The sequence below is a fragment of the Tiliqua scincoides genome, chromosome 3, assembly GCF_035046505.1.
Source record: "Tiliqua scincoides isolate rTilSci1 chromosome 3, rTilSci1.hap2, whole genome shotgun sequence".
Classification (NCBI taxonomy): domain Eukaryota; kingdom Metazoa; phylum Chordata; class Lepidosauria; order Squamata; family Scincidae; genus Tiliqua; species Tiliqua scincoides.
This window is the reverse complement of record NC_089823.1, coordinates 235,194,976-235,220,756: the sequence shown is the minus strand read 5'-3', so window position 1 is coordinate 235,220,756 and position 25,781 is coordinate 235,194,976. Positions and strand designations below refer to the sequence as shown.

General features: G+C 45.5%; 1 protein-coding gene across 2 annotated transcripts in view; it reads left to right on the top strand.

Moving 5' to 3' along the window:
* Window positions 1-21,045, top strand: part of ABCF3 (ATP binding cassette subfamily F member 3) — a 36,012-nt gene extending 14,967 nt beyond the window's left edge. For both annotated transcript variants that reach the window (XM_066621788.1, XM_066621789.1), the window contains 12 exons: window positions 583-639; window positions 1,336-1,358; window positions 3,132-3,187; window positions 3,541-3,741; window positions 10,472-10,548; window positions 11,178-11,222; window positions 12,424-12,556; window positions 13,636-13,724; window positions 15,102-15,193; window positions 16,066-16,198; window positions 16,963-17,050; window positions 19,872-21,045. In XM_066621788.1, coding sequence (XP_066477885.1) covers window positions 583-639; window positions 1,336-1,358; window positions 3,132-3,187; window positions 3,541-3,741; window positions 10,472-10,548; window positions 11,178-11,222; window positions 12,424-12,556; window positions 13,636-13,724; window positions 15,102-15,193; window positions 16,066-16,198; window positions 16,963-17,050; window positions 19,872-20,030 — 1,153 coding nt within the window. In that variant the 3' untranslated portion in view covers window positions 20,031-21,045. The remainder of the gene's footprint in view (window positions 1-582; window positions 640-1,335; window positions 1,359-3,131; window positions 3,188-3,540; window positions 3,742-10,471; window positions 10,549-11,177; window positions 11,223-12,423; window positions 12,557-13,635; window positions 13,725-15,101; window positions 15,194-16,065; window positions 16,199-16,962; window positions 17,051-19,871) is intronic.
* Window positions 21,046-25,781: the final 4,736 nt, after the last annotated feature.

Below are 25,781 nucleotides of genomic sequence, written 5' to 3'. Positions count from 1 at the left end.
AATTATATCTTGCCTTTGATCCACAGTTCCCCACCGCAGCTTGCAGTAAATCTTACAAGACAGTAGAAAGGTCAACTGCTGGAACAGCTGATACTGTGGGGGAGGGATGTAGAATTTAAGTTTGCCCCCCAGCTCTCTGGTGTTCCTCCTGCGGGGGGGGGGGGGCTGTGGTGAGCCCAGGGAAAGTATGCCCTTCTGTAGGAAATGTGCTTCCAGGCCAGCACCAGAAGTAACTCATACTCTTTGGTGTGAGGAGGACCTCTTTTTGCCCAGTTCAAGATAGAAAATGGCTCCTGGCCTGTTTTTGGTGCCAGAACAACTTTAGATTCTGATAAGTCATAATGTTTAACATCTCTTAGCCAGCTCTTTGGTGTTCTTTGGGGCAAGATAGCTAAGAGACTACCAAATGCTAAGAAGATTGGTGCCCCTTCCTATTGTGGCTGAGGAGGGGCAGGGAACAGATTGAACTTGGGCACTTGTGCTGTCCATCCACAACTGTGTTGCCACCTGCTGACTCTGTAGAGTGCTGATGCCCAGTTGACATGGGAAATGTGATGCCCCCTGTTTGTTTGTTCTCCCCAGAGAGTTTTCAGGAGGCTGGAGAATGAGACTGGCTTTAGCTCGTGCCCTCTTTGCCAGGTATGTCTTGTTCATTCTTCAGTATCGGGCTCATATCTGAAAAGCAAGCCTGTTTGCTCTTCCTTCCCACTCTTGCTGCTGCATTTATCCAGCTTGATACCTCTCCATTCCATGGCTCCTGGGAATCACTGACCATGTTCAGTCCATTGCAGGCTGGGGTTTTTTTTGGGTGGGGTGGGGAGAGATGTGTATGTTTTAAGTTACAAACTTACCTACTTCAGCATACTTGGGATATCCCCTGAGTATGCACAAACCAATATCTTGGCTGTGAGTGGCCCCATTTTGCTTGCAACTTCAGGCTGTTGAGTGCCTTATTAGAACATAGATAGCTGGCTTGCAGTGCAACCACAATGAAGTTTCCCCATTAAAACTGTGCAGGGGTTGGGTTTGCATCTGCCATTTATAGAGCTTCAATTTTGAGCACTGAGTTGTAGACCATGGGGGGGTCAGAATTTAGTGGGAATTGCCAGCACTGGGCTTTCTGATATTTCCCAGGAAAAGTGTAGAAGCTGGATGGGGCTGTCAGTCTTGTCTTTTGGAAGTGTTCCAAACTTTGGCAGAACCATGCTGTCCCATCCAAAAAATTCCATTGAAATTTATAGCCACCTTCAAACTAAGCCTTTGTGTTCTTAATGCTGTTGTATGCCTTTTTTTCCCCCTCCTTGCTCCTTGTCCTGCTGGTTCACGTGTTCTCAGGCCTGACCTCCTCCTGCTTGATGGTAAGTCTCTTCTGGAGATATGTGGCAAGAAGGAAGGGGGAGATGCATATTATGCACAAGCTTAGTTTGGATGATCCTGTCATGATTCAGTCATGATTGAGTCATGGCTCCCTTGGGAGTTGCAGAAACCAGCCAAAGGAACTGTAGAATCCTTGTGAAAAACCTACCACTCTATAAAAACGTATAGGATTGTAGCCCTAATGGCGAGCCGTGGCCAATGGCCCAGTAAGTCAAGGGAGCCAGCAGTCAAAAAAGTTTGGGAACCATTATTCTAATTATAGGGGGGATTGGAAGTTTGCCTAGAGCTTGTGTGTTTTCTTCCTGCACTTTGAGATTGTTCTAACTTGAGTTTGCTGTGACATCTAAATTGGGCAAACTGTGGTTTCAGGTTAACGTCAATTTTTGGCAAAGCCATTTCAAACCAATTTCAAATCATGGTTTGGAGGTTCATGCTAACCTTACCATGCTCAATTCCAACATCTGAGTTACAGCAAACTGCAGAAAACACCCAGAAATGGAGACGGGAATCTCCTTCAGATAGGCTGAGCAGAAAGAAGAAGAATGCAGTTTTGGTCTGAAATGAGCTGTAGAATCCCTGCACTTGCTTTGAACAGCCCTGGAGATGCTCAGCAATGATGTCATTGCAAGATGTCTCCCCCATTCAGCTACAAAATTCAAATCCCACTCATGAAAGTTAACACAAACTTTCATGAGTGGGATTTGAATTTTGTTTTGCAAGAAATCTGTACAATGCACTTCCCAGCCATGCCTTGTCTTTAAAACTGTGATACCCCTATATCCAGGATGTGGAATGCCTCCCTTGGGACGAGGGGGAGTCTGGGGTGGCCTTGACATGAGCCCAAATCTTTCTCCTGGTTTAATCCAATCAAGATAAATTTACACTGGCTGTGTGTTGCAGTTTGCAGTAAAGAGTACACCCTAAGTGTGTGTCTTGGCCTTCTGTGGCAGGGCCGTGTAGACCTTGTGCCAGCACATGTTCCTCTGCTGCAGGGAGATAAAGGCCATGTTGGTTACACCATCTAAGGAAGGCGGCAAATCCGATGTGAACAGTTAAATCTAAGCGTTCGCATTGCCTGTTTTAAGGTAGAGATTGTGAAGGGTGCCTTTATTGAGCCATGCAACCTGACAGGACCAACTGCCACTTAATCTGTCCTTGTCCACTCCAGGGCAGGTCCATCCATTCCCCTTGATGGATCAATCTATGCAATCCAACATGACAGTAAAATACTTTTATTTGGTCCTGGAATGTTTGTGATGTGTGCATGTTTGAGTTGAAGATCTGTTTACCCGCAAAGTTTGTAGGTCATTGTGACCTTTTTACCATAGAGCCACATTTGCACTTTGCCAGAGGCTCTATCTCCTATTTGCAGAATGAATGCTGTTTCCTATTTTTAATTACCATATTTTCTCAATTATTATTATTATTATTATTATTATTATTATTATTATTATTATTATTATTATTAACAGTATTTATATACCGCTTTTCAACTAAAAGTTCACAAAGCAGTTTACAGAGAAAAATCAAATAACTAAATGGCTCCCTGTCCCAAAAGGGCTCACAATCTTAAAAGATGCAAATGAATACCAGCAGACAGCCACTAGAACAGACAGTGCTGGGGTGAGGTGGGTCAGTTACTCTCCCCCTGCTAAAAAAAGGAGCACCCACTTGACAAAGTGCCTCTTACCCAATTATCAGGCGTTAAATTACTGAATCCTTTGCTAAAGAACCTCCTCCTTGTTCACTTCCAGAGCCAACCAACATGCTGGATGTGAAGGCTATAATCTGGCTGGAGAACTATCTGCAGGTCAGTATGGCAGGTGAAAGAACATGACAATCTTGGGTGCTTTGTTAGTTCACCTTGGTATTTGAGGGGGGTAATAAGGCTGTTACCTAGCTGTCTTTGGTAATTAGATCAGGCTCTGATTTCCAACCAGCTTGGGCTGCATCTTTGGAAGGGGCTTCAGCTCAGTGGGAGAGCTCCTGCTTTGCATGCAAAAGGTGTCAGGTTCAGTCCCTGCCAGCATCCAGGCAGGGTAGAGCAAGTATTCTCTCGGCAACTTTGGGGTGTTGGTTCCAGTTAGAGTTGACGCAGTTGGGCTAGGTAGAACCTGGTCTGACTTGGTATAAAGCAGCTTCCTGTGCTTGCTCACCTTCTAGACTTGGCAGTCAACTATCCTGGTGGTATCCCACGACCGGAATTTCCTGAATGCCGTGGCCACCGATGTCATCCACCTTCACTCACAGAGACTTGACAGCTACCGAGGTGACTTTGAGAACTTTGTTAAAATCAAGGAAGAGCGGCTGAAGAATCAGCAGCGCGAGTATGAGGCCCAGCAGCAATATCGGGAGCATATCCAGGTGTGAGGCAGCTCAGCATGTTTGGGGGGGGGGATTCAACTGTGAGAATTCTGCCAAAAAAATTTATATATATATTTTTTAACCCAAACCTTCATCATAGTAGCCCAACTTCTGTGGCCCATATAGGCATAATTTATAAAATTATGCAAATTAAGAGAAATCATGCAAAATTGCTTATCGCATAATGTCTTGTATGGTGTTTACTATTTTGCGTAATATGGTTTTGCCTATTATGGAGGGGAGAAAGAAGGAGCTGTACTGAAATCTCTGGAAATCTTCAACCACCACCCTCCACCTAGCTTCTGCCGTTTCATTTTCCCCACATGATTTTTTTAGCCATAAGATCTAGAATAGTCATTTTCAACCACTGTGCCATGGCACACTGGTGTGCCATGGATGGTCTGCAAGTGTGCCATGGAAGTTTGAGGGAGGATCATTTGTTAGTAGGGCCAGTGGGAGGTGCGAGCCCCTGCTGTCAGTGTGGTGTGCCTTGCCAATTGTCAAACTGATGGTGTGCCATAAAAATTGTAGTGCCTTGTCATAGTTCCATGAGATGAAAAAGGTTGAAAAACACTGATCTGGAACCTTGCTTTTACATTATACTTAATCATTATTAAGATACCAAAAGCTGTGACCAAAACTGTGATTATTAGAAACATAGAGAGGGGGGTTTGCGACGGATGTGAGGACCGCATGGTGACTTGCCTGCCTGGTGCGAAGGTTGCGGACATCACTTCTCGTCTAGACAGGCTAGTAGACAGTGCTGGGGGAGAGGTAGCGGCTGTGGTGCATGTCGGCACCAACGACGTGGGCAAGTGTAGCTGGGAGGTCCTGGAGGCCAAATTTAGGCTTTTAGGCAGGAAGCTGAAAGCCAGGACCTCAAAGGTAGCGTTCTCTGAAGTGCTACCTGTTCCACGCGCAGGGCCAGCTAGGCAGGCGGAGATCAGGGGTCTCAATGCGTGGATGAGACGGTGGTGTAGGGAGGAGGGGTTTAGATTCGTTAGGCACTGGGGAACGTTTTGGGACAAGCGGGGCCTGTACAAGAGGGACGGGCTCCATTTGAACCAGAATGGAACCAGACTGCTGGCGCATAACATTAAAAAGGTGGCAGAGCAGCTTTTAAACTGATCCCTGGGGGAAGGCCGACAGGAGCCGAGGGGCATCCGGTTCGGGACTCCTCATCCCTATGGGATGAGGATGGGGAGGTTAGAGAACAACAAGACAAAGGCAGGGTAGGAGAAGAAATTGGGAAAGGTAGCGTGATGGGATGTGATAGACGGTTTGGCACAATGAGAGGATGCGGGGACAAAGGAGCGAATAAGCAGCCCATCTGGGGCATTCCGTGTATAAATGCTTTTATGCGAATGCCCGAAGTCTACGAGCAAAGGTGGGAGAACTGGAATGTCTGGTGACAAGGGAAAATATTGACATAGTGGGCATAACGGAAACCTGGTGGAATGCGGAGAATCAGTGTGATACCGCAATCCCGGGCTATAAACTCTACAGGAGGGACAGGCAGGGGCGTGTTGGAGGTGGGGTGGCCCTTTATGTTAAGGAAGGGATAGAATCCAGCAAAGTAGAGATTGAAGGTGGGTCCGACTCCACCGTAGAATCTCTGTGGGTTAAGTTACCAGGCTTGTGCAGCGATGTAATACTGGGGGCGTGCTATCGTCCTCCAGACCAGAAATCTGATGGGGACCTTGAAATGAGGAAACAGATCAGGGAGGTGACAAGGAGGGACAGGGTTGTAATCATGGGGGACTTCAATTATCCTCATATTGACTGGGTCAATTTGTGTTCTGGTCACGATATGGAAACCGGATTTCTTGACGTGCTAAATGACTGTGGCTTAGATCAGCTAGTCACGGAGCCCACCAGAGGACAGGTGACTCTGGATTTAATTTTGTGCGGTACACAGGACCTGGTTAGAGATGTAAACGTTACTGAGCCATTGGGGAACAGTGATCATGCTGCGATCCGTTTTGACGTGCACGTTGGGGGAAGAATACCAGGCAAATCTCGAACAAAAACCCTTGACTTCCGACGGGCGGACTTCCCTCAAATGAGGAGGCTGGTTAGAAGGAGGTTGAAAGGGAGGGTAAAAAGAGTCCAGTCTCTCCAGAGTGCATGGAGGCTGCTTAAAACAACAGTAATAGAGGCCCAGCAGAGGTGTATACCGCAAAGAAAGAAGGGTTCCACTAAATCCAGGAGAGTGCCCGCATGGCTAACCAGCCAAGTTAGAGAGGCTGTGAAGGGCAAGGAAGCTTCCTTCCGTAAATGGAAGTCTTGCCCTAATGAAGAGAATAAAAAGGAACATAAACTGTGGCAAAAGAAATGTAAGAAGGTGATAGGGGAGGCCAAGCGAGACTATGAGGAACGCATGGCCAGCAACATTAAGGGGAATAATAAAAGCTTCTTCAAATATGTTAGAAGCAGGAAACCCGCCAGAGAAGCGGTTGGCCCTCTGGATGGTGAGGGAGGGAAAGGGGAGATAAAAGGAGACTTACCGAGATGGCAGAGAAATTAAATGAGTTCTTTGCATCTGTCTTCACGGCAGAAGACCTCGGGCAGATACCGCTGCCCGAACGGCCCCTCCTGACCGAGGAGTTAAGTCAGATAGAGGTTAAAAGAGAAGATGTTTCAGACCTCATTGATAAATTAAAGATCAATAAGTCACCGGGCCCTGATGGCATACACCCAAGGGTTATTAAGGAATTGAAGAATGAAGTTGCAGATCTCTTGACTAAGGTATGCAACTTGTCCCTCAAAACGGCCACGGTACCAGAAGATTGGAGGATAGCAAATGTCACGCCTATCTTTAAAAAGGGAAAGAGGGGGGACCCGGGAAACTATAGGCCGGTCAGCCTAACATCTATACCGGGTAAGATGGTGGAATGCCTCATCAAAGATAGGATCTCAAAACACATAGACGAACAGGCCTTGCTGAGGGAGAGTCAGCATGGCTTCTGTAAGGGTAAGTCTTGCCTCACCAACCTTATAGAATTCTTTGAAAAGGTCAACAGGCATGTGGATGCGGGAGAACCCGTGGACATTATATATCTGGACTTTCAGAAGGCGTTTGACACGGTCCCTCACCAAAGGCTACTGAAAAAACTCCACAGTCAGGGAATTAGAGGACAGGTCCTCTCGTGGATTGAGAACTGGTTGGAGGCCAGGAAGCAGAGAGTGGGTGTCAATGGGCAATTTTCACAATGGAGAGAGGTGAAAAGCGGTGTGCCCCAAGGATCTGTCCTGGGACCGGTGCTTTTCAACCTCTTCATAAATGACCTGGAGACAGGGTTGAGCAGTGAAGTGGCTAAGTTTGCAGACGACACCAAACTTTTCCAAGTGGTAAAGACCAGAAGTGATTGTGAGGAGCTCCAGAAGGATCTCTCCAGACTGGCAGAATGGGCAGCAAAATGGCAGATGCGCTTCAATGTCAGTAAGTGTAAAGTCATGCACATTGGGGCAAAAAATCAAAACTTCACATATAGGCTGATGGGTTCTGAGCTGTCTGTGACAGATCAGGAGAGAGATCTTGGGGTGGTGGTGGACAGGTCGATGAAAGTGTCGACCCAATGTGCGGCAGCAGTGAAGAAGGCCAATTCTATGCTTGGGATTATTAGGAAGGGTATTGAGAACAAAACGGTTAGTATTATAATGCCGTTGTACAAATCGATGGTAAGGCCACACCTGGAGTATTGTGTCCAGTTCTGGTCGCCGCATCTCAAAAAAGACATAGTGGAAATGGAAAAGGTGCAAAAGAGAGCGACTAAGATGATTACGGGGCTGGGGCACCTTCCTTATGAAGAAAGGCTACGGCGTTTGGGCCTCTTCAGCCTAGAAAAGAGACGCTTGAGGGGGACATGATTGAGACATACAAAATTATGCAGGGGATGGACAGAGTGGATAGGGAGATGCTCTTTACACTCTCACATAATACCAGAACCAGGGGACAGCCACTAAAATTGAGTGTTGGGCGGGTTAGGACAGACAAAAGAAAATATTTCTTTACTCAGCGCGTGGTCAGTCTGTGGAACTCCTTGCCACAGGATGTGGTGCTGGCGTCTAGCCTAGTCGCCTTTAAAAGGGGATTGGACGAGTTTCTGGAGGAAAAATCCATTATGGGGTACAAGCCATGATGTGTATGCGCAACCTCCTGATTTTAGGAATGGGTTAAGTCAGAATGCCAGATGTAGGGGAGAGCACCAGGATGAGGTCTCTTGTTATCTGTTGTGCTCCCTGGGGCATTTGGTGGGCCGCTGTGAGATACAGGAAGCTGGACTAGATGGGCCTATGGCCTGATCCAGTGGGGCTGTTCTTATGTTTCTTATGTTATGTAAACCTGTGCCTTATCTCATGTTCAGTGCTTTTTTAATCACTAGTTTTTTAAAAATCACTTAGCTAGATCATTTTACTCTTGGGCCTCATAATTTTTTGGCAGACATGCGCACACATACAAAAAAATTACTTTCAGTAATAGTCATGACATGAAATGCATAAAAATGGCCAGAAAATAAACTCTGAATATTTTCCCCACAAGCAGGGGGTGAAAGTCCAGTTCTGAGATCTACTTTAAAAGTCATCTAAATGTGTGACCAGCAACACCCAAACATTCCACCAGTGACATCATTAGGATTGGTGTCACCTAGTATGGTAACTGATGGTGTCACCTCCATTAACTTTATTTGTTTTGATGTGTTTTTGCTATTATGTTTTACTACATAATAGTAGAGGTTACCCAACAAATCAGTAACCAGCAAAAAACCAGTGGCCAACTTGAGGACATTGACACAACTGAATAAGGAATTCTAGCATTAGCTCCAATACATGGAAATGCGAATTGACTCTTACCAACACCTTATTGGTTCTGTGCTGTGTCATAACACCTCATTGGCTCTCAGACAATCAGTCTCATTGATCTGTTTTGAGAAGGGAATAAGAAAATCCACTTGTTACATAAGGCAGTTGTGCTTTCTTTTTCTAGGTATTTAGCTATACCTTTGATAAAACACAGATAATTCCACACAGTGTGAATTACATTCTGCACTAAATTACCTATCAATTGAAATATAACATAGTATTATTCATAAATACCAAAGTTTCCACAATTTTGGCCAGTAGTGGTGTCACCCCATCCTTGAGCCAGACAGCTCAGATAGCCCCACCTGGGACAGATAGCTACACCACTGCTGCTGTGGAATTATATGTGCAGTACTGACAATTCCTTGGGGATCAGTGTGAGAAGTGTATTTTGTTCAAGCTGTCTAATAAGGCTATAGTCCTACACTGACCTGGGAGTAAGTTTCATTGAACTCAAGGACTTGTTTCTGAGTAGACATGCACAGGATTGTAAGGACCATAGGTCTAGACAAAGGTGACATGTATTTTCTGCACCTCAATAAATGAAAACCAATTATTAATTTATCAACTAAACAGTGAAAATACAGGCATGCCCTGGTTCCCCTGCAATTAACTGAAACCAGGGGGATACCAGTGAATGTCCCCCCCACCCTCCGGAGGCGAGGGAAGCTCTGCTCCTCTCGCCTCCGGAGGGTCCTTTAAGCCCAGCAAAGGCCACAGGCATCCTTTTGCAGCCTCTGCTGGGCTCAGACCAAGCCTGAGAAGGCAAAAATGTAACTGGTTTTATGGAAAAAACAGGAAGTGACGTTTTTAATGCCTTATAAGGCATTTAAAAATGCCTGGTGTGCTTTCGTAAAACCAGAAGTTGCATGTTTTTGCCTTCTGGTGTGCTCAGAGGACTCTCTGGATCAGAGGGGACATTTTCTGCAGGTCCCTGCGAACCTGATCCTCAGCTAAGTGAATCAGCAGATATGGGGGCCCCCTGTAATTTTATTTGACGAAAAAAATGCCCATCATTAATCAGTTATGTTTTAAACTTTTTAAATAAATATTTTTAATACAGATACAAATAAAAATTGTAGGTAACAAAGGGCTGTGTTAGACACATTCTTTCTTACAGTAGAGAGATGGGGAATGTCTCCAGATGCTATCTGTTGCAGTACACTCATGCATCTTCTAAAAATAAAGTATAGCTTTGGTCTTTAGATTGACTAATTTTCTCATATGCAGATTCATGATTCATCAACTTTAAGAAGGTGACAACCTTAAAAAAAATTAAAGTCGTTTGTCAAGGAAGCCAATAAAATACACTACGCGAAGTACTTTTGCATATTGTAGAACCGTGCTTCAAAGATTAGTTATCTTCTGCTCATAAAATGGGAAACCTCTTTTAAAATGTCTGTGGGTAGCAGAGGGCTGGTGAGATGTTGGAAATTGGGGTAAAATGAAGAGTTTTCCAACACAGGTGTTCATATTTCTGAGCCCCCACTATGTATATAATCCCAGTTTTCCCTGTGACTTAGGATGAGGAAAGGACAAAGTATCTTGATGTCAGAGTCTGCAGCATAGCCATGGATGTACAGAATGTGCACTCCACTGGTTCACTGTTGTACATACTACTTTGATCTAATGTTGCTTTTGGCAGAGAGGGAGAGAGAGATGTGCTAGATACTATTTAGGTCTTGTTGCTTGGCTACTGGTGCACTCCAAGGCATGCCTTTTTGAAAGTACATCCCATTAAAAATCATCAGGTTATACTGTATTTCCCTACAGTTATCAGGGTTAGGAACAATGGCTAAACTCTGTCCTTGTGGTGCAGCCTTTGCTGGAGCTTCTGTTAAAGAGATTCTGATCTTTTCTCTTTTAGGTTTTTATTGATCGATTTCGCTATAATGCAAACCGGGCATCTCAAGTACAGAGCAAACTGAAACTGCTGGAGAAGCTGTGAGTGTCAAGCCCAGCTGGATTGTGCATTGTGGATTGGGCTGGGGAAGAAGAAGGGCAATGAAACTGGCATGTATTTGGAGTGCACATTTGGTCCAGATTTGGTCTAGAGATGCAAAACTGCAGAATCTGAAGGTTGATTTGGAGAGAAAGGGAAATTGCTCAGGTGGAGACAGCTTAAAAATAAAATCTACCAAAAGTAGTGGAGATCTTTAGACAGATTTCCCTTTTGAGATCTCTACTGATATGAAATGGGACAACTCCTCTGAAGGCATTACTGTGTTGAATTAAATGTGTTGGCAAAATGATGGGACAGAAGTTCTAATAGGAAATGGAGATCCCAGCGAGATCTTTTCTCTTTCCCAGCGAGAGGTGTTCAGTGCTTCAAATGCTGAGCAAGGAAGTGATTTGATTCCTTGTCTCTGAAACTCAGGGCATTTTTAGGAGCAGATCGAGAAAAATTAAAATTTTTGTCCTTTTCACTGTCTCCAGTGAGCTTGGGGTGGGGTTGGGGTGGCTGCTTCCCAGATACTCTGACTAGAAGCCCTCCCTGCTTCTGCTGGTGGGACTCAGCCTGAGATACTTTATCCCTCCTTGACTATAATTAGTTTGTGCTTTTTGTCTCTTAGGCCAAAACTGAAACCTGTTGATAAGGAATCTGAGGTGATAATGAAGTAAGTACTTCTTTATTAGAACTTGCAGCCTGACTTGCTCCCACCCTGAGCAAGAACTGCTTTCCAATCTGTCATTTCAGTCTCCAGAACACAAAACACACACTTGCCTCATGTGACTGCTGGCCCAAGTGTTGGTTGGTCTTGCAACCTGATGTGTGTTCAGGAGTCAGAGAAGTGGCTGGTTTGATAATTTGCATCAAGCAGCAGTGGGTGAGAAGACGGTGGCTTATCTAGAATTGAGAAGAGGCTTAAGACCTGGTTGCAGAGTATCACATTGCTAGTTGGAGTGGCTCAACTTGTTGTGTTCAGGGCATTCTGTGTACATTCCCCAGAACATCTCCTAAAAGAGACCCCCCGCTTTAAAAACAAAAAACTTGGATGCAGGCATCTGACTGGGAGCTCTGGGAGGACAGACAGATGAATGACTGCTTGTCCTTCTCTTCCCTTTTTATCAGTGGAGGGGGGTCTCCTGAACAGCTTTTTCCTGCTGCTCACCCCACAGGCCAGGGGCATGCACACTTCTCTGAGAGAGAGAGGTTTGATATTTTCTTACAAGGAGAGCCATTCACCCCCCAGCTTCCAATTGCTGTCTCACCTGCTCTGTGGTGACTGTGATTCTTTTGGAGCTCATCCTATGACTGCCTGTTATGGCCCAGTCCTATTCAGATGCTGGAATGGCATCTGTCATATCCTAAGCCCGTTCTGGCAATGCTGTGCTGTTGGAACACCAACAGTTGCTGCAAGAAGGGCTATATGCTAAGCCTGTCCTGGCAGAGCAGCATTGGCACAGTCATTCCCAGTAACACCCTCAGTATCCATGGCAACACTGTCACAGCCCATAATCTATGGAATGGTATCCAAGGAGCTAGGCTCTGCATCAAATCGATCCCAATGCTGGTGGTCAGAAAAGCGCCACCAGGGTGAACTGAGCAGGGCATGGGGGAGGCATAGGGCCACTGTTGGGGGAGGGGGCATGCAACTTAAAGGGAACAGTGGCAGGGGATACATGGGCAGTGCTCAAAAAGGTGAGTCCCATGTTGCATGGTGGGGTTTGAGGTGTACCAGCTTTTGCCAAGTTAAACCCATGCATGAAATTCTTGTTTATAGCCAACATTGCACTAGGCACAGTGATACAGAAGCAACTTAACTTGCCTTTGTGGCATTCCCTCTTCTGCTCAACTTCCTGTCCTATTTCCTGCAGGTTCCCAGATGGCTTTGAGAAGTTTTCTCCTCCCATCTTGCAGCTGGACGAAGTGGACTTTTATTATGAGCCCAACCACTACATTTTTCACTCCCTCTCGGTCTCTGCTGACCTGGAGTCCCGCATATGTGTGGTATGGAGACATTTTTCCTAATAGAACTGGGACAGTGGGAGCAATACTGATGGAAAGACTAAACAAGGCCCAATGTGTCCTTTGGACTGTGGAACCAGATGTACAACAGCAGGAGGTTGGGATTAGGGATGCCAGTTCAGAGGAACCAAAAATAGTTCCAGTGATGATCATTCTGAAACTCAGTTGGAAAGGAAGATTTCTTCCCAAACTAGAGCTATTCAGATCCTTCTGGGAAGTCTTTCTTGAAGATCCATAAGCATTTCGTAAACCCTTCTTGCCATTTTGCTACCTTATGTAGCCCACTCACTATTCAATTGCTCAGGACATGAATTTTATTAAACAATTTTTTCTTTTTTAAAAAACAAGACCCTATTAAGGCAACATAAGATCTTTGATAACTTTTTTTAGTATTACCATGTTAAGTATAGCTAGTCAGGCTTGATTCTGTAATTGAGGTGAGGTGTGCTGTCCTTATATTCACCCTGCATATTTAATCTCTGAGGAAGTTCCTGTAATCTTGCAGTGTGCCTCACATTATCTTGGCTTTGACCTGTAGAGGAAGAACCTAGGGTTGTATAATGCAGAGTAGATATGATCTAACCAAAAGTTAACACAGGCCAACACACATTTTGCTTCCTTAAACGTTACATCAATTCCTGGGTATATTTGGGGTACTGATTCCAAAAATGACATCCGTTTTGCCCTATCACATCTAGTTTTGGAGACATGACATAGCCTCTTTAGTGAATGGTTCAAGCAGCTTCCTCATGAGGAAGCCTACACCATGGCTTCCTCAAGCGGAAGCTGCTTGAACCATTCACTAAAGAGACTATACTATATCTCCAAAACTAGACGTAATAGGGCAAAACGGATGCCTATCAAACCACCATGTTTTCTGACCCTCAGTTTTGCAGGCCTGTGTAATTGGCCAGTACCAATATTGTTCACTGTTCTCCGCTTGTTCCCTGTAACTCTTACCCATGAACTTGCTTCTGTTTTTTTTTTATCATTCACTGTACCTTCTTACCATACCCCAAACTCTCAGACGCAAAGGATGTAATTCATTTTTTTCCCTTTAGGTGGGGGAGAATGGAGCTGGCAAGTCTACTATGCTGAAAATCCTAATGGGAGACCTGACACCGGTGCAAGGGATTCGGCACGCTCACAGGTAGTTTCAGCACAGATGAGAGGGCTTGAGGAAGCTGGGTGGAGAGATCAAAGTGTAGAAACTGGCTGCCTTGTTGCAGAACTCTAGAAAAAGATTAATTTCTATTTTGGATTTAGAGCACGTGCTTTGTATTGCTGTCTTTCTGTCTGTGCGGAGAAACCTCCAGCATCGCTTCAGTGATGGTGTGAATTTGGCTGAAGGGAATTTTCAGGTTTTTTGTTTTAGTTGAGAAGGCAAGTTTCTAGGTTTCATGATTCTCATGATTCTAAACCCTCAACCTCACCGTGTATGCTAATAGCTAGAATGTATTTGCCCCTACTCAAAGCTCCATTCTCTCTTCCCCATTCCCAAATCCTCCATCATGCACAAAGGGTTCACAAGAAGGCAGAAGCAGTGCAAGTCTCTCTTGCTGCTTCCACCCTTTTCTAAAGAACTGTACAAAGTGAGAGACCAGTACTGCTCCCCCACCAACTCTGCATGTGCCAGACCAATGGGGGGGGGGGATCCATAAATGGCTACTAGGCCAAAAGTGGTTGTTACCATTAAGTATAAATAGACAGGTGGTGCCTTGGTATCCATGAGGGAAACATTCGGACCCCCTGCAGATACCACAAACATGGATATAGAAATCTGCTGTTTTGGCCCCTTTTAACCCTCCAAAGGACTTTCTGAAGCCTGCAAAGGCAGTGTGTATCTGCCTGCAACTTCTGCAGGGCTTCAGAAGGCCCATTCAGGCTGGAAAACACAGCTTCCAGTTTCCCTCAGGAAGCAGGAAGTGATGTTTTAATAACTTTTAAGGCATTCCCTGAGCCTCAGAATGCTTAAAAGGTGTTAAAATGTTATTCCCTACCAGAAGTCACATTTTTCTGCCTGAAACAGCCATTCTGAAGACTGCAGAGGCTGCAGGCACTTGCAAGGCCTCTATGGGCTTCAGAAAGCCTTCAGGAGGCGACCAGAGCACAGCTCCAGTAGCCTTTGGAGGGTTCAGGTTGGGCCAAGTAAGACTCAACGTGGGTCTGGAAGACCTCCGTTGAACCAGATCCACGTGATGGAAAATCTGTGGGTAGGCTCAACTTGTAAAAGGAAGATACACCAGTATGGCCAAGAATGGGGAAGATGGAAATCCAACTCTGACGATGCTAAACTTTGAAGATCTGGCACCATCTGCTTTGTTACCCCTAGTAGGGCAGACATTGTGGGTAATATTCCAGGGCAACTAAGGAGCAGCAATCAGATGCTCCCTTCTCTTAAACAGAAGGCAATATGTTTGTCCATTTCAGAAGGAAAGGAGAAAAATCATTCCTTTCTGTTGGCAGGTTAAGCAGTGGTAGGTGGTCTGTTGCTATCATGTGCACTCTGTCTTTTTTGGCTTGGCAGGAACCTTAAGATTGGCTACTTCAGTCAGCACCATGTGGATCAGCTGGATCTGGACATCAGTGCCACAGAGTTGCTAGCAAAGAGGTTCCCAGGTGAGCTTGAGGGATTTCTGTGAGGTTGGTTGGTTGGTCCATGATGAAAGAGACTTTGCTGTAGGATAGGTTTGGTTTGCCTCTCACTGGCCTTCAGCTTGCCCTGCTTCTAGCAGAACTGGTGCTTTTTGTGGCAGCATCAAGATGGTTCATCTTCTGAATTTTCTTCAGGACGTGGTTTTTTAAAAGACAAGCTTATCTTTTGTGCAGCACCTAGTTTTGCTTTGTGAAATTTTTTTTTGCTGAGAAGTAGTATATAAATATTTGTTGTAGTAGTAGGTTTTGAGGGTTGGTAGTTTGTGTTCAAGTGCATATCATGTTATCTGTCACCTGAGAATCAGAAAACCTGAAGTGCCTTCTTTTCCTAGCCATGGCTGCTGCTGTTTCTGCCTTCTCCTTACATTAGTCACACAAGAATCTGTCTCACTGTTGACCTAAATACACTGTCAAATAAACTTACCATCCAGATCCTAGTAGCCTGGGGTTGCCTTTCCTAGCTGTTGGTTAAAATAGCATGTGATCCTCTTCCTCGCATGCTTTCAACACCACACCATCTCAATAATTCCATGTTTGCCACTGAACTTGGAATGTAGAGTGGCTGCAAAAATCTTAGTGCTATGAAACCTTAAAAGACATGGGAGTACCTTGCTGGATCAAATCAAAGGCCCATCTATTCTAGCGCTGGTTTACAGCCAGTGCCTCTGAGAAGCCCACAAGCTGAGGTTGAAAGCAGTAACCCTCCCCAGCAGGTTGCTGGCTTTGACATACTGCCCTTTAACTTAGAAATTCAGTTTAATTATCATGTCGAATGTAACAGCTGTAGAGAAATCTGTCCTCTGCTAATTTGATACGTTTCTGTGTGTGGGTTCTAGGGAAGACCGAGGAAGAGTACCGTCACCAGCTGGGGTGCTATGGAGTCTCAGGGGAGCTAGCAGTCCGACCTGTCGCCAGCCTGTCCGGAGGCCAGAAGAGCAGGGTGGCTTTTGCCCAAATGACTATGTCCTGGTATGCTTTCTTTTAGAACTTAATGTTAAGTGTGACTCTGTAGTGCTTAATGTGAGGCAATGTATCCTTGTGCTTCTAGCTTGCTGCTTGGTCTTATATCTTATTTACAGGGTAGCAGCATATTTCGAGCAGAAATAAATCATATGGCAAGTTGGGGCTATTGCAAATGAACCTGTGTGGGCCTTGGGTTCTCTCACCTCCTTCTCATGCCAAAAGAGGACTTAGAAAGCTTCACTTTCAGCATTAAGCTAACTGTAGCTTGGTGTGTTATCCAAATTTGGGGAACTGCAATTAGTTTTAACTGTGATGAAACTGTGGTTTCAAATCTTAGTTTGTCAATAGTGTTGAAAGGTGTGTGACAAGCCCCCTTTGTATTGCATGACAACTATATGGTCATCTAGCAACTGCTTTTTGAGTCTTGGGCAGGGCCATGTTGAGGCCCTTTTACACTGACTATGTCAAGCGTTGGACCTAGGACTTTTCTAAGGCAAGCATGAGCTGTACCACTAAACTAAGGTTCCTCTCTCTTAGAAGAAGAGTTCCTAGCCCAGTCGTTGTTATGCAGTTTTCTCGCAGAACCCTTCGGTTCACATAGTGCTGGGTTGATAGTTTTTAGCCCAGGGCTTCTGTGGCTATCAGGCAGATTCTGTGGTTTCTGATGTTGTCATTGCTAAAGGCTTATTGTGAAAAGATGTACATTTGAGGATTGGTATGGGACTCTTCCAAGCAGATGCCAGATTCATTGAAACGTATTGTCTTTCCAGCCCCAACTTCTACATTCTGGATGAACCAACAAACCATCTTGACATGGAGACCATTGAGGCCCTGGCAAAAGCTCTCAACAATTTCCGAGTAAATCTCATGTGGCTATTTAATCTCTCAGTGTGGGCATGCTCACTTTCTGTTGTTTCTGTGCTGCTTATCGCATTATGGGCAATTTTGTGTGAGCAGTTAAGTTGCTCCTTTGGTGCTGGAGATCAGTTTCCATTTACAGGACAAAAGGATGATCGAGGCAGGAAAGTGCTCAGTCCAAATGTCCAGTGCCTCCTGGGAAGAATGGGTGGGCTCATCTCCAACTGCAGTTATCTTGGAGGGAGCAGAACATCCACTGCCCCCATTAGTGCATTCTGAACAGGATAGTTTCTACTTGTTGTCTTTTTAATAAAAGCAAATAAGGAAGAGAGGGGACTATCTGAGCCTGCCTGGAAAGTCTACCAACAACCCAACCAATTTCTATTGGGGATAGCACATGAAACATGGCCTCATGTGGTGAACTTTTTTTTGAACTTTTCTTTGTATTGAACTTTTTTTTATTGCTGGCTGCTCTATATTTTTTATCTGGTTTTTAATTGTTTTTAATTTTAATGTTTTGTTTTTATTCTGTATTTTAATATATTGTAATGCTTTTATTGTTAGCCACCTTGGGTGCCCTTTGGGGAGAAAGGTAGAATATAAATCAAATAAATAAACTAAGCTGATGGGCAGGTTCATATAGGATTAGATGAGTCTCCTATTATGCCATTAAAGGTTATTGAAATTGGATGAGTCTCCAGGTACCTGGTTGAGATCACTGAGTGTTTCAAAGATCAGGATTAACACTTTGAACTTTCACTTTGCTGGCTAGGGTTTCCTGAAAAGAAATATGGGTGATGTGTGCATATCAGGCGTCCTGATTTCCTGTGGTTCTTTTTCTGCCACATTTGTGTACCATAGGAGCAGGCAGGGTCTACCACAGTGTTCTTTGTAAGCTGTATAGCCATGTAGCTTCAAGCCAAGCTTCATGCAGCACAGAGTTTGGCAGCCTGGAAGTTCACCAATGGTGGAGTACGTCATTAATGAGCACCTAGAGACAGCATTGCAACACAGTCACAATGCTGTGTGCCAGAAGAAAGGGTCCATACCTTAGAGCAGGGATGCCCAAACCCCGGCCCTGGGGCCACATGTGGCCCTCGAGGCCTCTCAATGTGGCCCTCAGGGAGCCCCCAGTCTCCCCTCCAGAGATTTGTTGGAGCCCGCACTGGCCCGACACGGCTGCTCTCAGCATGAGGGCGACTGTTTGACCTCTCGCATGAGCTGTGGGATGAGGGCTTCCTCCACTGCTTGCTGTTTCACATCTGTGGTGCAGTAGCGGCAGCAAAGGAAAGGCCAGCCTTGCTTTGTGCAAGGCCTTTTATAGGTCAGTACAACAAGACCTTTATTCATTCATATAAGTTCCGCCTCTAGTATATTAATTTATGTAAACATATGTAAATTTATTCAAATTTTAAATGTAAATTAATTCTTTTTTCCCCCGGCCCCCGACAGAGTGTCAGAGAGATGATGTGGCCCTCCTGCCAAAAACTTTGGACACCCCTGCCTTAGAGGAATATTGGTCTCCTACACACCCTTTAACTGATGGAGTCTATAGGCTTCAGTTGTTGGTACTACTGAACTATTGGACACTGTTTTCATGAGAATTCTTATTGCTCTGGTATATGGAACCCCCGTGCATGCTACATTCATGCCTTCTTTAATGTCAGTATTTGACAAACCCCTTTTGGAATGTCACTGTTGAGAAGTGAAGCAATGGATGCACCTGATCTATCCTCATTGATGATTTTTTTAATTACACTGAGCAAGCTCAAGCACAAATGCCTAGGCTGAAGCTGTACTCAAACTCCACCCATTCCTATTCATATGTCTTTAGTGTAGGCTCCATATACTTTTGCCCCCACATGGGGGGATGGGGTGTGTGTGTGTGTGTGTGTGTGTGTGTGTGTGTGTGTGTGTGTGTGTTAGGTAGAGTGTGCCCAGTGTCTTTCTGGTATGTTCGTGCTTCAATGTGAGGTGGTGGTTCTAGAGAAATGCATATTCCTCCCTGCCATATCCCTGCTTCAGTACAACCATGGGCAAGCTGCAAAGGCTTACAGCAGAGATTTTCAGATTGGGGTGTCATGATGCCCCGGCCTGTGGGTCCTGGCCTCTTTTCCCTTAAGGGTTGGGGGCAGGGAGGAGGCAGCTGCTCAGTCCCTAGGATCGTGCCGCTCAGGGGGCTGCAGGGGCTTGGCTGTACTTACCACAGCCTCTTGCAGTCTCCCAGGGGTGCGGAGAGCCCTGCGCAACTGTCCGCAGGGTTCCCTGATGCCTCCAAAGTGAAAGTGGGGCGAGTGCGCCCCGCCTCTGCTAAACCAGAAGCAGAGTGCAATCACTCCACTTTCACTTCTGACAGGGCTGCAGGGAGTGGGGTGCACCCACCACTCCTGGCAGCAGCCTTCTGGGATGCGGGGAGCCCTGCGCACGCCTCTGCAGTGCTCCCCAGGTCAGGGAAAGTAAAAGTGGAGCTATCGCACTCTGCTTCCAGTTTTGTGGAGGCAGAGCGCGATTGCTCCACTTTTACTTTCCCTGACCTGGGGAGCCCTGCAGAGGCTTGCGCAGGGCTCCCCGCCCCTCTGAAGGCTGCTGCAGGGACTGGTGGGTGCACCCCAGTCCCTGCAGCCCCCCTGAGCAGCACAATCCTGGGGATCACATTAGTGCCTTCCCCCACGCCTGCTGCCTCCCTCTCCTCCCTTGCAAGAACTTACTGCAGGTTTCAAACTCCTGGAAAGTTTGCAAATTGCAGGCTTACAGTGTGAAAGTCTCTGTTGCGATTCTTCAACCCTGGAGTGAAGCATTCTTTATCTATTTTTTTTTTTAGGGCGGTCTGATCCTGGTATCCCATAACGAGCGTTTCATCCGCTTGGTGTGCCATGAGCTGTGGGTATGTGGGAATGGCACTGTGCAGCGCATCGAGGGAGGCTTTGATGAGTACAGACACATCCTGCAGGAGCAGTTCCGGAAGGAGGGCTTTCTATAAAGCGGGTGCCCGAACTGTGTGTGCGTGAGCTGGTTGGAAGCGGAGTGGGCCGCAACAGCAGCCGTCATCCTACGTGGTTGTGCAGCAGGGACTTCACCTACATCATGTGAACATTAGATGTGTGATCTCCTATTGAGTTAACCCTTCCCTCAGAAACGGGCACCTGCTGGGGGTTGCAGAGGGGAGTAGGAGCGATTTTCCGCTGCTGGATCTGTGCCAAGTCTCTGCTGGGCAGGGGCCAAAGGCTAGCAAAGAGAGGTGGGGAGTCTCCAGTGCTGCTTTAGTGGAAGGGTGTGTGTATGGAGGGGGATCTATTGCAAGAAATCCCCTCTCTTTGTCCACCTGTCTGCTCTAAACTCTAATCTGCTGCTCTCATGCTTCATGAGCACAGGAGAAAGCTGTGTTGCACATTGAGTTGCTTCTCCAGGAATGAGATGAGCCTCCAAATCCATCTGAAAATAGTTGGGACAAGGATATTTCCTTCCCCCACCCCCCTGGCAAAGGAATGCTGCCTCTTCATGTGCCTGTCAAACACATGAGCCAGGTTCCTTTAGGAAAGCGTTTCTGTCTTCATGGCTTTGCCTTAATTTCCCCTTCTTTCCTGCTCAGAAGGTGATGCTTTTGTATGCTGAAAGGGGTCCTCTTCCCCTTCACCCTTTGACTATGACCTTGGAAGGGGCAGGCATCCTGTAAACCAAGATACTGTTGTGGCAGTGGTTGTGGAAACGCAGCAGCTCACCCCACTGTCTGCCAGGAGGCAGTCATCTTGGCTCTGCTCTTATTAGGGCTTCTGTCTAGGCTTCTATAGAAGCCATTGGTCCACACACCCACTCTGGTCTCTGCGCTTTAAAAGGTCTAAACTCCGTGAAGGACTAAGTTCTGTCCCAGCTAACGCACCATGACTCGGTAAAAAATAAAATGGTTTTAAGTCGCAAGGTAAACTTTCAAGCACCTGAATAAATCTTCCCGTTCATCAGCATTGAGGCTGCTCTGTAAATAAAATGGGATCTCTGTGGCTTTGGAGTTCTTTCTTTCCTATTTTCTAGGATGTGTAAACTTTGCCTCAGCTGATGATGAAAGAGAAGGGACAAAGGATTTCACTGTAACCTCTGCATATCATGTCCTACAGAACTGGGCCCATTCCATACCTTGCAGAATTCTGCCAGAATTTTATTTCAAGGAATTATAATTTTACATGCAAAAAAGGTCCCATTCTCCATAACGTCTGTTGTCTTAGAAGACACAGAAAACAAAATGGACCTATAATAATTTCTTCTCTCTTTCAGGAAGACCTTTCTGAGATGGACTCTTTTCATACTCCAGTACCCAGCTGGTCTTTGCTAAAACATTCCACAGTGGTGAAATCTGCATAGGCAGAAGCAAACTGATACAGATGTGTAGAATTGATTTAGGAAGCAAAACCCAAGAGGGCAGCTCACTACATGGACGTCAGAAATGGTCCGGACAATGAGCATATGTGGTGTGCCAAGGCTACAGCATGAGCATGTTGGCATAGTGTCAGCTCATTGCTTTTTTCAGTTCAGTTGAAAACAAAACTAAGATGGGAGAGGGGAGCCATGCACACATGTAGTGCACGCTAGTGCCACCTTGCACTTTTTACAGGTTGAGCCTCATTTTTCGCGGGTTCTGTTCCAAGCACTCACTCAGCAAATCAATTTAAAAAACGAAGTTTCTTTGCTCTGGTGATTTAAAAACAGTCTTGCTGACCTTTGTGATGTAAGATAAGTCATTAAGAAGACAATCCATCACTCAGCCCCTCCCTTCACCAATGCAAAGTGATCACCTTTCTTTCACTTGCACAGGGGGAAGGGAGGGGTTGCCTGGAGAGAGAAGGATTGATGGATTATCAGCCAGCTGCTCTCTCTCATTAAGGAGGCTATTGTCAAAGGACTGTTCAGTTCTTTAAACTGATTTTAAAGGGGTGCATTTTTCTCCTTCTCCAGGGGTCAGCACATTCCTTCTCATTTGCAGGGGCCATTTGTGTTGAGTCAAATCCATGTATAAAAACACTGTGTATCAATAGGCTGGGCCTGTATTACACTTGTGGCACAGCAGCCCGAAAAGGTTGGTTGGTGCTAGAACAGAATTTGGAATTTCTGCCCACAGTCCTGTTTCACTGTCATAGCAGGATTCCCTGGCATCCATGTGCCTTACATTGTGAAGGAGCTGCATCTTGGTTGCTCTGTTCAAAACTGACTCTCTTAGGGTTGGTGTGCCCTATCTTTCAAGGACCAAAGGAATGACCTTGAAGGGAAGGTTTGGGTAACTTGTGTACATCATCTTTATTTGGTTGTGGGCAGGGTCTGAACGTGTTCATTTCCGCCTCCTTTCATTTCCTTGGCTCCATTTTTCAGCTGTGAAGTCACCATCGTGATTTGGTTAAACCACATGCTTGCAGCTTGCCCAAATCCAGAGCTCCACTTCGATAGTGCTCTACAAGGAGTTCTGCTTCTGTTTGAAATGCTGGTTTAAGTTGTGGTCTGCTGTCCACAGTTGAAGCACAGCCCTGGGTTTGGATGAGCTGCTATCAGTGAAAGGAGCATGTAGGCTCGGGTCAGATTCATGACTGAATAAATATTGGTTTATTTGGTTGTTTGAAACCATCCACTGTGTCTTTTTGTTCTTTGGGAATATGCTCTAATCATAATGTTGCTGCTTGAAGTTGTTCTTTGAACATGAAAAGTTTCTATTTCATTACTTTGTTCACTTTTCAGTCAAACCGTTGAAATGTCAACAGCAGGAGGAAACAAATAGTGGGCTTGATTTAGTCAAAGCTGAGCATTTTTGAATCCTTTTTTTAAAGAGTTTTTACAGTTTCGGTGAGAGATGTACAGCAAATTCTGTGCATGTTTACCAATGTCAGTCTTACTGTGTACAAAGAGACTCACTTTCAGAAAACGGTGCCCGGCTTTGCAGTCTTAAGCATCTTCCATTAAAGAAAAAATTCTGGCTGGGTTGTACTGTTTGTACATAATGTGCACATGAACCTCTTTCCTCTCAATGTGGGCCTTGCAAGTCAGGGACTTCAGTCTGCTTCTAGAGCATTTTCTAAAGTGCACAATTAGTTATTCAGTATAATTATGTGAACCATCCTTTCCTAAATTTGTCCTACTGCTGGCAGCAGATGAGAACTCAAGTATTCCACTTCACCCTTTGGCTCATTAGATTGTTGCAACAAAGTCAACCTTGAGCCTAGCTTTTGCTGACAATTGTAACTCTGGTACTAGATTATACTACTTCAGACAGGGATGGGTGGGGGTGTAGAAGGCAGAGTGGTTGCATGATTGTAGAAAATGATCATAGTGGGAGGAAGGCTTTTGCCTTGGGAGTGTTCTATAGGCAGATATAGGAGGGGGGTTGCATTGGAAAAAGTATATTTTTATTTTTAAAAAGGGAAAGAGGGGGGACCCGGGAAACTATAGGCCGGTCAGCCTAACATCCATACCGGGTAAGATGGTGGAATGCCTCATCAAAGATAGGATCTCAAAACACATAGATGAACAGGCCTTGCTGAGGGAGAGTCAGCATGGCTTCTGTAAGGGTAAGTCTTGCCTCACGAACCTTATAGAATTCTTTGAAAAGGTCAACAGGCATGTGGATGCGGGAGAACCCGTGGACATTATATATCTGGACTTTCAGAAGGCATTTGACACGGTCCCTCACCAAAGGCTACTGAAAAAACTCCACAGTCAGGGAATTAGAGGACAGGTCCTCTCGTGGATTGAGAACTGGTTGGAGGCCAGGAAGCAGAGAGTGGGTGTCAATGGGCAATTTTCACAATGGAGAGAGGTGAAAAGCGGTGTGCCCCAAGGATCTGTCCTGGGACCGGTGCTTTTCAACCTCTTCATAAATGACCTGGAGACAGGGTTGAGCAGTGAAGTGGCTAAGTTTGCAGACGACACCAAACTTTTCCGAGTGGTAAAGACCAGAAGTGATTGTGAGGAGCTCCAGAAGGATCTCTCCAGACTGGCAGAATGGGCAGCAAAATGGCAGATGCGCTTCAATGTCAGTAAGTGTAAAGTCATGCACATTGGGGCAAAAAATCAAAACTTTAGATATAGGCTGATGGGTTCTGAGCTGTCTGTGACAGATCAGGAGAGAGATCTTGGGGTGGTGGTGGACAGGTCGATGAAAGTGTCGACCCAATGTGCGGCGGCAGTGAAGAAGGCCAATTCTATGCTTGGGATCATTAGGAAGGGTATTGAGAACAAAACGGCTAATATTATAATGCCGTTGTACAAATCGATGGTAAGGCCACACCTGGAGTATTGTGTCCAGTTCTGGTCGCCGCATCTCAAAAAAGACATAGTGAAAATGGAAAAGGTGCAAAAGAGAGCGACTAAGCTGATTACGGGGCTGGGGCACCTTCCTTATGAGGAAAGGCTACGGCGTTTGGGCCTCTTCAGCCTAGAAAAGAGACGCTTGAGGGGGGACATGATTGAGACATACAAAATTATGCAGGGGATGGACAGAGTGGATAGGGAGATGCTCTTTACACTCTCACATAATACCAGAACCAGGGGACATCCACTAAAATTGAGTGTTGGGCGGGTTAGGACAGACAAAAGAAAATATTTCTTTACTCAGCGCGTGGTCGGTCTGTGGAACTCCTTGCCACAGGATGTGGTGCTGGCGTCTAGCCTAGACGCCTTTAAAAGGGGATTGGACGAGTTTCTGGAGGAAAAATCCATTATGGGGTACAAGCCATGATGTGTATGCGCAACCTCCTGATTTTAGGAATGGGTTAAGTCAGAATGCCAGATGTAGGGGAGAGCACCAGGACGAGGTCTCTTGTTATCTGGTGTGCTCCCTGGGGCATTTGGTGGGCCGCTGTGAGATACAGGAAGCTGGACTAGATGGGCCTATGGCCTGATCCAGTGGGGCTGTTCTTATGTTCTTATGTTCTTATAGAAGTGCACTCAATTATGCACGATTCCACATGCAGTCTGAAGCAGTACTGCACAGGTACTACCACCTCATTGAGCACTGATAGAATTGCAGGCCTGAATAAGGCAGGACCTAGGCCTGTTTTCAGTGTAATGATGATTTGGGTGGGTGGGTTTGCAATTTGCACACAAAAGCAATGTAGTCAGTCCTTACTCTCAAACTATGTAAACTGACTGAGTGTGAGTGAACCAACTAGCTGCTGGCAGCTCCCAGGAAAGACTACAAACCCTACTTCACATTTATCAACTTGTGTGAGTTGCACAGTGATAGTATTTAGAAAAGTAAATTCCTATGCCTGTTCTGTAAAGATATGGATAGGTAGCACCTTAACAGAACAATCAAACTAAAATGCCCACTAGTGTATAAAATATTGCACACTATAGTAGAGGTGATAAAACTGAGCTTATACTTATCTTACAGCCTCTGATCTCAGGTAGGGCAGCTGCAACAACTAGTTGATCTCTTAGAGCCTGATCCTTTGAATGTTTTCTCAGTTTGACTACATTTAATCAGATTTACTCCTAAGTAAACATACCTAGGATTGCAGCCTTGAGCTGAAGTGCCTGTAACCCATTCTTTCCAACAGTGAAAAGTTTTATTTGCCTTTAGTAAATGTGAAGTTGGTGAAAAGCCAAGCTGTCTACGAAGACATCTAAAAGAATATCTTCAAAGGGTGTCAGTGGGCAACAAATTGGCATGTGAGGTGCAATGGAAATGAATGCAAAGTGTTGTATATTGAGGCAGGAAATCCTAACCACCTACCTTAATAAGAGCTACAGTGGC